Here is an 11,854-nt window from a genome sequence, read left to right as displayed (position 1 = left end):
ATTGTATACATGACCACCTACCAGACTCCCAGCACTTCCCAGACATGGAATACAGAGGGGACCTTGTCTTCATGGGGCTTCAAGATTGATGGGGAAACAGACAAGCAAGCCAACATGCGCCACAAAGTTACAAGGAATGAGTGTTTACAGATCTTTATTTACACCATACTTTTTTCTGATAAAGGATTGAATCAGCCTATCCAAAAAGGCACAAGCAATAAAATTATGCATTTTAACCCCCAAAGAAAACTGAAACCAAAAGGAGAAAGAAGATAGTGTTTACTGAGTAGCCAAGTACCTCACACATATTCTCTCCCTCCATCTTTTTCACAAGCTTGAGGAAAGGATTCAGTTCAGTTCAGTTCAGTCGCTCAGTTGTGTCCGACTCTTTGCGACCCCATGAATCGCAGCACGCCAGGCCTCCCTGTCCATCACCAACTCCCGGAGTTCACTCAGAGTCACGTCCATCGAGTCCATGATGCCATCCAGCCATCTCATCCTCGGTCGTCCCCTTCTTCTCCTGCCCCCCATCCCTCCCAGCATCAGAGTCTTTTCCAACGAGTCAACTCTTCACATGAGGTCGCCAAAGTACTGGAGCTTCAGCTTTAGCATCATTCCTTCCAAAGAAATCCCAGGGTTGATCTCCTTCAGAATGGACTGGTTGGATCTCCTTGCAGTCCAAGGGACTCTCAAGAGTCTTCTCCAACACCACAGTTCAAAAGCATCAATTCTTCGGTGCTCAGCCTTCTTCACAGTCCAACTCTCACATCCATACATGACCACAGGAAAAACCATAGCCTTGACTAGACGGTCCTTAGTCGGCAAAGTGATGTCTCTGCTTTTGAAAAGGATTATTATACCCCTTTTATAGTTAAGTAAACTGAGGTTCATGGCAGATAAATGACTCACTCAAGTTCACACGGGTCCTGAATGGCAGGGGTGAGTCTCACTGCTGAGTCTGGCCTCAAAGTCTGTGTGTGACAACAGAGCAGCTGTAAAAGAGCTTTGGATTTGATGGAGCTTCCTAGCAGCCTGGGGGAAAAGGGAAACTGAACATATTACCCAGTTCAGTTCAGTCGCTCAGTCCTGTCCGACTCTTTGTGATCCCATGAATAGCAGCATGCCAGGCCTCCCTGTCCATCGCCAACTCCCAGAATTCACCCAAACTCATGTCCATCGAGTCAGTGATGCCATCCAGCCATCTCATTCTCTGTCATCCCCTTCTCCTCCTGCCCCCAATCCCTCCCAGCATCAGAATCTTTACCAATGAGTCAACTCTTCGCATGAGGTGGCCAAAGTACTGGAGTTTCAGCTTTAGCATCAGTCCTTCCAAAGAACACCCAGGACTGATCTCCTTCAGAATGGACTGGTTGGATCTCCTTGCAGTCCAAGGGACTCTCAAGAGTCTTCTCCAACACCACAGTTCAAAAGCATCAATTCTTCAGTGCTCAGCTTTCTTCACAGTCCAACTCTCACATCCATACATGACCACTGGAAAAAACGATAGCCTTGACTAGATGGACATCTGTTGGCAAAGTAATGTCTCTGCTTTTGAATATGCTATCTAGGTTGGTCATAACTTTCCTTCCAAGGAGTAAGCGTCTTTTAATTTCATGGCTGCATATTGCCCAGTGGATACCTAGATGAGAAAAAACCAGGTATTTCATTGAGGGGAGGCAAAGTCCTGCTTAGCACTGACTTAATTTTTCTCTGCTCAAGGAAGAGTTGGTGAAAGAGGGTTTATGGGGTGGAATTGATGGGGCTCAGCTTGGACCATCTAAGTTGGATGATCCTTTTTAAAAGCAATTATGTATGTATTTGGCTGTGCTAGGTCTTAGTTGCTGCTCACAGGAGTTTGTTCTTCATTGCAGCATGCAGAATCTTTAGTTGCAGCACGTGGGATCTAGCTCCCTGGCCAGGGATTGAACCTGGGCCCCCTGCATTGGGACTGGGAATCTTAGCCACTGGACCATGAGGGCAACCCCCTGCATGGCCCTTAAGTTTATAGGCAGGGAGGTTCTGTCCTCCAATAATCATCTTCATCTGTGTATGTGTGTTTCTCTGTGTCACTATCTTTCTCTTTTTACCCACCCTCTCATCCCTCTTTCTGCCTCCTTTGCTTCTATTCCTCCCTTGCCTACACTCGAAATGCAAAGAATCCCCACCACTCAAACTCTGCTGGTTTTAGGAAGTGCTGCTACGGCAAGAGCCTGCGCACCAGGCCCCAGCAAGACAGGACTTCCTCCCCAGGCTGTGCTGGGCGGGGCGAACGGGAAGGGGCCTGGTGTGTCTGAGGTGACACAGCCCTGCCTAAGCAGCCCGAGTGGCAGCGGGGTCAGCGGGCTGTGGGAGCGCAGGCCACTCTCCCCCGGGGGCTCCAGAATGGACTTGTGCCACCCAGGTAAGCACCTGGGCCGACCTGGCTGGGTCTCACTTTCCTATTCTGTAGAATGGGGGTAATAGTGCCTGCCTCACAGGAAGCAGCTTGTATAAATAGATATAACACAGGTGGGACATGCAGAAGCAGGCAACAGACGTTGATGAGCTCAGGCTAGGGGCCACGTTGTGTTGCAAGTACTGGGAGTCCAGCAAACCAAGCAGGCATGGCACCTGCCCTAATGAGCTTACACTCCAGAGGAGACAGACAGTGAATATATGAATGTGCTGTCAGATGGTGACAAGCAGGATGAAGAACAGTAAAGTGAGATAAGGAAGATGGGAGAGGGTGGCCAAGAAGGCCTCAAGAGGAGGCACTGTTTGAGCAGAGACTTGTAGCAGAGAAGGGAGTGATCCATGTGAGTTTCTGGGGAAAGAACATTCCAGGCAAAGGAATCATCAGTGCAAAGACCCTGAGGTGGGACTGAGAAAGGTGGTTTGTGTTGAAGATGATGATGTTGGTGAGGATGATAACTGTCTGGGTGACATAATAACCCTGCAGCCCGTTTGGCCTCTGGTGGGTGATGATGGCCTTTGGGGAGGCTGAGGACACCAGCTTTGCCAGTGAAGGGACTGGCAGGGTTGAGCAGCAAGGGCTGTGGCTGAGAGTCTGCCTGGTAAGCAGGCAAGGAGGCTGAGCAGCTGGCATGAGAGCAGGACCAGGCTGTGTTGCATTGTGTATCTGTGATGCAGAAAGGACTGGGACTAAACCTCTGCGCCCTGCATCTCAGAATGTTCCAGCATGGCCTGGAGCTCCAGAAGACATAGGCTGCCTGGAGCTGTCCAGTTCCCCAGGTCCAGATGACATGAACCCTGTTAGCAACAGAACCCTTTCTTCAAACAAAACCTAAGACAGAGCATTCTGACCCCGCCCACTAGGCCTCCCCTTGCCCCAAGTGTTCTGGGGAACAGAGAGAACCACTGATCTGTTTCAACAGCCCTCATTTACTTGTGTGCTCAGTTGCTAAGTCATGTCTGACTTTTTTGTGACCCCATGGACTGTAGTCCGTCAGGCTCCTCTCTGTCCATGGGATTTTCCCAGGCAAGAATACTGGAGTGGGCTGCCATTTCCTCCTCCAGGGGATCTTCCCAACCCAGGGACTGAACCCATGTCTCCTGAGTCTCCTGCATTGACAGGTGGGTTCTCTACCCCTGAGCCACCTGGGAAGCCCTCATTTACAAATGGAACCAAAGGAGGGACACAGTCTTGCTGAGGCAGACTCAGTCCGCTCCTCCCAGCTGCCTGTTCAGCACTCTCACCACAGCCCCTGTGCTTCTCCTGGGGGCTTTTGGGGCCCGGTGGCTCATGGAGTGTATGTCTTCAGTGAACACATCTTAGTGGCAACTAGGGGGCAAGAGGAGCCCCAGGAGGAGCAGAGCCAGGCTCAAGGTCACTCAGCAGCTGCGAGGGTGATGGGAGACAGTGAAGTAATTCCTGCCCCCCAACTACCTGTCTTTGCACCATTATTCCTGAGGTCTTCAGACACAAAAATCTTTAGGATGGTTTGTCTCCACCATGCAAGGAGGTTGTCCTCAGGAGACTGAAGCTCACAGAGGTGAACTGGAGGACAGGATGGAATTGCTCAAAGTCAGGCAGCCAATAAGTGGCAGAATAGGGACAAGATCTGAGAGGAGCGAGAGCCCCAGTTTAGCCTGGGCTGTGGGGGAGGGATGGGAGGGGCAGGGCCTCCCAGGGAGGCCAAGAGGTGAGTCTCTGCTTCAGGCTGGTCCTGGAAGGAAAGGGATCCAGCGGAGTCATGGCAGGCAGTCTCTTGGGAGATCTGAGGATTCCATTGATCAGTTCGCCTATTCATTCATTCATACAATAAGCAGTCCTCTGGTGTGCAGGTCCTGGGCTGTGCGATGCTGGAGACAGCAATGACCAGGCCACAAACCCAGCCCCGAGGGAGCTGCTGGTCTGGCATGTGGGGCAGGGGAAGAAAAATCCTGCAGGATGGTGACCCAGGGCAGATGTGCAGAGGGGCACAGACCTGCAGCCTGGGAGGGAGACACTTTCCACCCAGGGCAAGGGTGATCTGGGAGGACTTCCTGGAGGAAATGAAGGGAAGGAAGGTCATTTCTCTGCTACCTAGACTGGGTCTTTATTGGAGATCCTTCACAGCCTGGTGACTTTCCCTCTCTGAGCTCAGGTGTGTCATCTCTAAGTGGACACCATCATCCCAGCAAGACCTAGGGAAGCGACCTGGTTCAGATCCCACCTCTGCACCAACCTGCCAGTGGTCACAATGGGCCTCTTCCTTCTGTGGGTTTCAGTTTCCCCACTCAGTGGATGGGATGGTGGTGAAGGGGCTGCCTCCCCACCTCCAGCTGTGGGTGTTTGATACCCGCAGGTCCCCTCCCCCGGGTCTGCTGAAACGCTGAGCGGTCTGGGCAACAAAGCCCCGGTGTGACCAAAGGCAGCCGTGGGGCTGGTGCAGCAAGACTGCAGGTTAAAAATAGAGGCAGCTGGGCTGGGGGAGGAAGCCACACGATGCGATGGGAGCACAGGGCCTCAGGGGCTGGGGCGAGTGTAGCTCTGCTGGCCGCCCCCCACCCCAGATCCCCTTGGATTCAAGGCCCGCGGATCGCACCCCCTCCTGCCCTAGAAAGGGGAAGCGGGTCCAGCTGTCCTGGAAGTGGGGCTATGAGCAGATTTCTAAAAATATGCTGGGAAAGAGGAAGGACAAAGGGGAAGTAGAGAGGAGCTGGGGAGCTGGCTGGGGCGGCACCAGGGCACACTGAGCCAGCCTGGGCCTGGGGCACAAGAGGCGGGGCGGGGGTGGGGGGACAGCCCAGCTTGGTGAAGGGGAGTCGTTGGCGAAGGCGGCCTTCCAGAGGTGTGGATTTACAGCCCAGTGAAGGGTAAACAGATCTCATGGCAGCGGCAGTTGTTACTAATATTTTAATATTCTTGTGGTTTTTTTTTTATCGTTATTGTCACTATTTTTATTATTATTAAAAATCCATCTCCCACAAGCCGCGCCAGTGCCTGAAACTTCTTCATCACCTGAAGTGGAGTCAGCAGTGACCCCTCTCATTCTGCGCCCTTGCCACCCTTTCTGAACCTCAGTGCCCTCTGCTCTGAAATGGGGAGAAATCTCCACTTTTAAGCAAACAGGTGAAGCGTCGGAAAGCCCCTGTCCACCACGTGAGGAAAGCAGCAGGCTCGGGGCGGTCTGCACTGTTTCGGGGTTGGAGGGGCGTTAGATGTACTTGGCCAGCCGCCAGCTGTTTGGGTCAGGACCTGACAGAAGGGGACGGTGGCCTGAGAGGGTTCAGGAACACACCTGCCAAACCATGAAAGGAGCTAGATGAATAAAAAGGCAAGACTTCCTGGCGGTCCAGTAGTTAAGACTCTGCACTTCCAAAGCAGGTAGCATGGGTTCGATCCCTGGTCAGGGAACTGAGATCCCGCATGCCATGCGGCCAAAAAATTTAAATCATTAAAATAAAATTGAGCCTTAAAAGAAACATTTTTTTTAATAAATAACCTCTCACTACCCCCTTGTCATTCCACTCTCCCAGGTGGAAAAAAATACCACTTTCCCCAGCTCTATGATGTTGGCCTCGTTTTATTTTTTTACCCAGAAAGAGAAGGGGGCTCAGACTGTGGACATCACCCTGCACCTTGTCTTCATCCTCCTTGGTGGTCAGCAGTTCTGGGTCAGAAGATCCACACTTAGCGTCTCGTGGGGGTTTTGACGATCTGTATAGAGATGCCTGGCTGCAGAAGATGGGTGTCAAAATGGGTATTAAAGCTGTGGCCTCAGAGCCCCAGATGGGCTGGGGTGTGAGCCACAACTCTGCCACCTTCCAGCTGTGTTCCCTTGGGCAGGTCACTTAACCTCTCTGAGCCCCCAGTGCCTCATCTATAGAATGAGATTTAGAAATACCCGGCTCCAGAGTCGGGGTCAGGATCAAACAAGATAATGGATGGCAAGAGCCTGGAGTGCCCAGGGCCTGCAACACAGTAGGTGCTCAACCAACATGTCTTTCCTTTGCCAGCAACTTGGCTTGTTTGTGAAGCAAGATCCCAGATTTGCTGCGGGGATAGAGGGGGTTGGTGGTGCACAGATGGAGGGCCCCAGAGGAGATGGAGAGAATGAGTAGGAGCTGCTAGGCAGGGAGGAGAATGAAGGGTATTCCTGAACCAAGGAACAGAATGTGCAAAGACCTGTGGAGGGAAAGAGCAGCCGGGAGGCCCTCAGGCCAAGGGCAGGGGTGGGTGCAGTGCGAGATGAGCGTCGGCCAGGTAAGACTTGGGGGTCTTCTTTTTAATATTGATTTATTTGGCTGTGCCAGGTATTAGTTGCTACATGAGGGATGTTTAGCTGCAGCATGCGAACTCTTAGTTGCAGCATGTGGGATCTAGTTCCCTGACCAGGGATCAAACCTGGGCCCCTTGCATTGGGAGTGCAGAGTCTTAGCCCCTGGACAATGGGATGTCATGGGAGACTGGATGGGAGGGACAGAGTGGAGGCAGGGAGGGTTCAGGAGGCTCTAAGTTATCTGGAGAGAGTAGCCCAGGGTCTGGGTGAAGGTGGAGGCTGTGTAAACGGAAAGAAGATAAACAGGGCTTGGTGATGAAGGACACATGAGGCTGAGAGTGAGGTGTGTGTCAAGGTGCTTCCTGGGGTTCTGGCCAGGGTATCTGAGAGGCCATTCCTACAGCTTCAGAACTCAGGAAGAAGGCCAGGTTGAGGGGACATTCTAGGCGTTCTGCTTTAGTTGCAGTGACAAACGAGCTGATGGTCAGGACACAAGAGGGGTGGAAGGGTCTGAAGCTCAGGGCAAGGAGTTGGAGCTGAGGGTATGGGTGTGATTCCTTGGCCCAGGAGGAGAGGGGTTAATAATGAGACCCCACAGGAAGAGAGGAGAAGTCAGCCTGGGCCCCAGGCATGGGATCTCCATGGCTCATCCTTGACCATCTACCTTGGGGAGCATCCACAGGAACATGGAATTCCTTCCTGGCTTCTATCCGGCAAGCAGCCAGTCAGGAATTTACTTGGCCTCCACCAGCAGGTGTACCCTGGGTGAGAAACAGGCCTTCAGGACAAACCCCTGCCAACAGGAAAACAATGAAAAGCAAATAAACACAAAAGTTGGATCTTTCACTCCAACTAGAGTGACTGGGTTTTTCCACTGTGGAACTCAGCCTCCCTCCACTCCTGACGGAAGAGTTCCAGGTCCCAGTCTCTAGCACTGCCTCCCCTGCTATGGCTCCGCTCCAGTCTCCATGAAGATGGCCCCTCACTCTGTCCATCCCTGCATATTTCCAAAGGCATGCAGAATCTACCTCTCCTGGGATGGAGGCTTAGGTGTGGGAAAACTAGGGTTCTGATGCCAGCACTGCCACTTCCTGGCTGTGTGACCCAGAGCAAGTCACTTCACCTCTCTGAGTCTCAGTGTCTTAAACTGAGAAAGATCCATTTAAAGGTTAATGAGACGTTTGGTTTGTCCCTTGGTATAAGTGCTACCTCCCCTCACCTCCACTCCACTCCCACTTGGAAACCAGGATCTCTAGACCTCATAGTTGCAGGGAGAGAAAGGAAATCTCCCAAGGCAGTCACTAGAAGGATGGTACCACTCCTGGTTCCTGAATCCCAGTAGATTACCTCTTGGGAACAAAGCACCATCTAATGGTCGTTGATTTAAGGTGTGTAGTACATCTTCAAGGATGGTGCCCCATCCAAGCGGTTTAACACCTCCAACTGACAGCTCAGCTGCATCTTCAACAGGCTGCTCTGTCGCTCCATCAGGCCAGCATCTTCCAGTGGTGAAATGTGTGAGAGGACCATTGAGTCCTTAGGCCGCATGCTCCTCCCACACCTTCTTCAGTGTAAAGAGGGCTCCTTGGTCCAGTGGGATGTTTTGCTATTTTCTGGGTCAGCAGATTGAGCCCTTGGATAGTGGTGCTGGCCCAGGCTCTGTGGGCAGGAAAAGCCACCATAAGCAGAATGAGGGATCCAATTTAATAGATTTGCTGCCAAGTTGCTGGCTGCTCTTGTTGAAAAATAGTGGGTCTCTGTTGCTGGCAGGTCTGATATGAAATAGCAGCAGTAGCCTGGGGACCCTGGATGAGTGAGTCCGCACAGGGCCTCCAAAGAGGCCACATGGCTGCTTCATCCATGTACCATGGTACCAGCATTGGGCTATCCAGGCAGAGACTGGCTGATGTCAACTGGCTGAGTCATTCTCTCTGCCTGGTGATTTAGTGACTCCCCTGTGGTGGCTGTTTCCTGGGGAACATCAGTGTGTTTACAAAAATCTTCACACTCTGCCCACTGCCATAGGGCCACCCGCTTGCCTCTTCCCCAGGCCTTTTTGTTCTCAGTCTTCTTTCTTTCTGACCAGTCAAGGCACCTTCTTCTACTCATGAATGCAGGTATATTCTCACTTCACACTGCTTCTCTTTCCACATGAAGTAAATGCCTTTCCCAAAGCTCTGCCTATTGGAAGGACTTCTCACCATTGTCCTTCTGGAACATCTTGAGCAGGGTTGTAGTTCAATAGCTATTCGGTTTTACTTGTAACCAAACCCTGAGCCATCCATCCCAGAACTAAGTACAGCCTTTTCCTCCGTTGTCATAAGGACACAAGGGACCCATCCGTGAAGACACAGTATGAGCTGAGGGACCTGGTGTAACAGCAGTGGATGACATGGGGGTCTGGGTCAGCTGTCCCTCGGGCTTCCTGGATCCTTCTGTCTCTAAGGATTGCTGTTGGGCTCACTTGACTTTATCACTTGGTGGGTCAGACAGACCTATCTGGCTGCTTGATGAGGGGATCATTACCATATATTCTTGATACAATGTTGCAGAAGCCTTCCTTCTCTGGGCTTGGCCTCTCCTTCAGTCAATAGGGCTTGGGTCTAAAAACTGTCTTGGGCCTTGACTTTTTATATAGTGATTGCCCAATGGGAGCAGTGTGTCCTTGGGTGAGGCAGCTCCATTTGGGCTGAGGTAAGTTCTGAGGAGGGACTCAGCTGCGAGTCCTCAGCAGGTCACACACGCCCACACCAGCCACTGGGGGAGTGGGTGCCTTGGTCCTGCAAGGGAGAACTAGGAGGCACAACGTGGCATCCATTATATGTGTGTTGTACCCTTACCATATGCCACATACTCACAGAGTGTTTGGCAAAAGTCAGCATTTTCAATCCTGACAACCTCCCTCTAGGTTGTGGTTCATGTTTCAGAGACAAGAACACTGTGTTAGCTGTTTCATGTTTGGCTGATGGAACAAAAAGGCTCAGAATAACAGAGAGTGAGACATCCTCAAAACCTCTCTCTCATTGAAAAATGACTCTTCTCCATATGGATGCCTGGAGCCCAGATTCCTTCTAGCCCGATGCCCTGCCATCTCAATACCCAGCTGACATCTCAAAATCCAAGATAGCCTCTCAGTCGACAGAAGGGGGATGCAGGGAAAGGGACCCCTTGATATTCTCTCTGCTTTTATTTGGAAGAGATCGTGTCTGTACTCACAAAACCTTTAAGAAATGTGATCAGGCGCTTCCCGAAGCGAAGCCTTGAGAGTCGAGAGGATTTGGATGAGCAGACAAGAAGAGGCATCCTAGGGTGGAGGAGCTATAGAGGCCAAGGTGGGGAAGTAAGACTGTTAGACCACTTGAGGGCAGGCTGCACTGGTGGGCTCTTGTTGAGAATGGTGGGGAACAAGGCTGGCTGGAGAGGCCTGGGAGACTGTGGAGGCCCCAGGATCAGGACGAGGACTTTCTCCTCTAAGGAATCAAGATTCCATAGAGATTTTGACCAGGAGAGTATTATGGGACAGAAAGCACAGCAGAGTGAATAGCAGTGGGTCAGCTGACCCAGGCAGGGAAACGGTCATAGCGCCTTGCCCAGGACACTGGAGCACCCTCGTCTCCTTCCATTCATTTCCGGGTGAATTGTAGTCGTCCCCAGCCAAGTCCCACCCTGGCAGCAACTTGCCCCTTTGGAACCCTGGCCAGCCCCCCTCACCTCTCTGAGCTTGAGTGAAATGTCCCCCCAAATCCAGTTTCCTCATCTTTATAGTAAGGATATCAGGACCACCCTACTAAAGGCTCATTACCAGCCTCTCCTGAAGGTAGTTGTGGCCATGTGACAACATGTGGCCAATGGGATGTCAGGGAAAATGATTGCCACTTCCTGGTCACACAAATACATGAATAGATGAGAGATACATGATCCAATGAAGGAATGAAGTTACGGTGAAGGATGAATGCCCCTGGCAAGTATGGATGCCCAGGCACTGAGTACTTGCTGTGTCAGCCTCTTTTTAGGTACGGTGTGTGTGCTCAGTCAGGTCCAGTGTTTTGTGGCCTCACTCCAGTCCTCCTGCCTGGAAAACCCCATGGACGGAGGAGCCTGGTGGGCTGCAGTCTATGGGGTCGTGAAGAGTCGGACACGACTGAGAGACTTCACTTTCACTTTCACTTTCATGCATTGGAGAAGGAAATGGCAACCCACTCCAGTGTTCCTGCCTGGAGAATCCCAGGGACGGGGGAGCCTGGTAGGCTGCCGTCTCTGGGGTCGCACAGAGTTGGACACGACTGAAGCGACTTAGCAGCAGCAGCAGCAGCAGCAGCATGGACTATGGCCCACCAGATTCCTCTGCCTGTGGAATGTTCCAGGCAGGACTGGAGTGGGGTGTCATTTCCTCCTCCAAGGGATCTTGCCGATCTGGGAATCGAAACCTCATCTTCTGGGCTTTCTGCATTGGCCGGTGGACTCTTTCCTTTTTTTTTTTTAATGTATTTATTTTTTGGCTATGCTGAGTCTTGGTTGCTGTGCAGGCTTTTCACTGGTTGTGGTGAGCGAGGGCTGCTCTCTATGGTGGTGCTCAGGCTCCTCACTGCAGTAGCATCTCTTGTTGTGGAGCACGGGCTCTAGGGTGCAGGCTCAGTAGCTGAGACACACAGACCTAGTTGTTCCGTGGCATGTGAGATCTTCCCAGATCAAGGATTGGACGCATGTCTCCTGCAATGACAAGTGGATTCTTCGCTACCAGCGCCACCTAGGAAGCCCCTTCCTAGATGCTGAGGATATAGCAATGAGCAAAATAACTGAAGCGCCTGCTCTCATGGGGTTGAGTGGAATGAGTAGAACACAAACGACACAAGCGAACAGATGGCTGAGCGAGTCTGAGCGAGTCTGTACCCAGAGGGGCAAAAGAAACAAAAAGCTGGTGGAAGGCGAGGGTGGGGCAAGAACTGCTTTAGACAGAGCAGTCAGGGAAGGCCTCGCGGAGGAGGCGGCGTCTCAGCCAAGGCCTGAGTGAAGAGGGCAAGCAAGTCATGGGTTTCTGGAGGGAGGAGAGCCCGGGGGAAATGAGAGATAGCCAAGTGGCTAAGGATGGAGCTGAGGGATGGAGGGGAGGGCTGGGAATGAGCCAGGGAACCCCTAGCTCTTCTCTCTCC

The 11,854-nt window shown here is 52.0% G+C and overlaps 1 protein-coding gene across 2 annotated transcripts in view; it reads left to right on the top strand.

Moving 5' to 3' along the window:
- Positions 1-2,338: 2,338 nt before the first annotated feature.
- Positions 2,339-11,854, top strand: part of LOC120861179 (cytohesin-4) — a 29,563-nt gene continuing 20,047 nt past the window's right edge. Inside the window, exon 1 of one of the 2 annotated variants that reach the window (XM_040236834.1) lies at positions 2,339-2,401. In XM_040236834.1, coding sequence (XP_040092768.1) covers positions 2,383-2,401 — 19 coding nt within the window. In that variant the 5' untranslated portion in view covers positions 2,339-2,382. Of the gene's footprint in view, positions 2,402-3,602; positions 5,555-11,854 lie in introns of those variants that run through there. The other variant, XM_040236833.1, reaches the window with a different exon arrangement.

The sequence above is a fragment of the Oryx dammah genome, unplaced genomic scaffold, assembly GCF_014754425.2.
Source record: "Oryx dammah isolate SB20612 unplaced genomic scaffold, SCBI_Odam_1.1 HiC_scaffold_11229, whole genome shotgun sequence".
Classification (NCBI taxonomy): domain Eukaryota; kingdom Metazoa; phylum Chordata; class Mammalia; order Artiodactyla; family Bovidae; genus Oryx; species Oryx dammah.
Note: the sequence above shows the minus strand (reverse complement) of the source record. Positions and strands in the feature narration are given on the sequence as shown.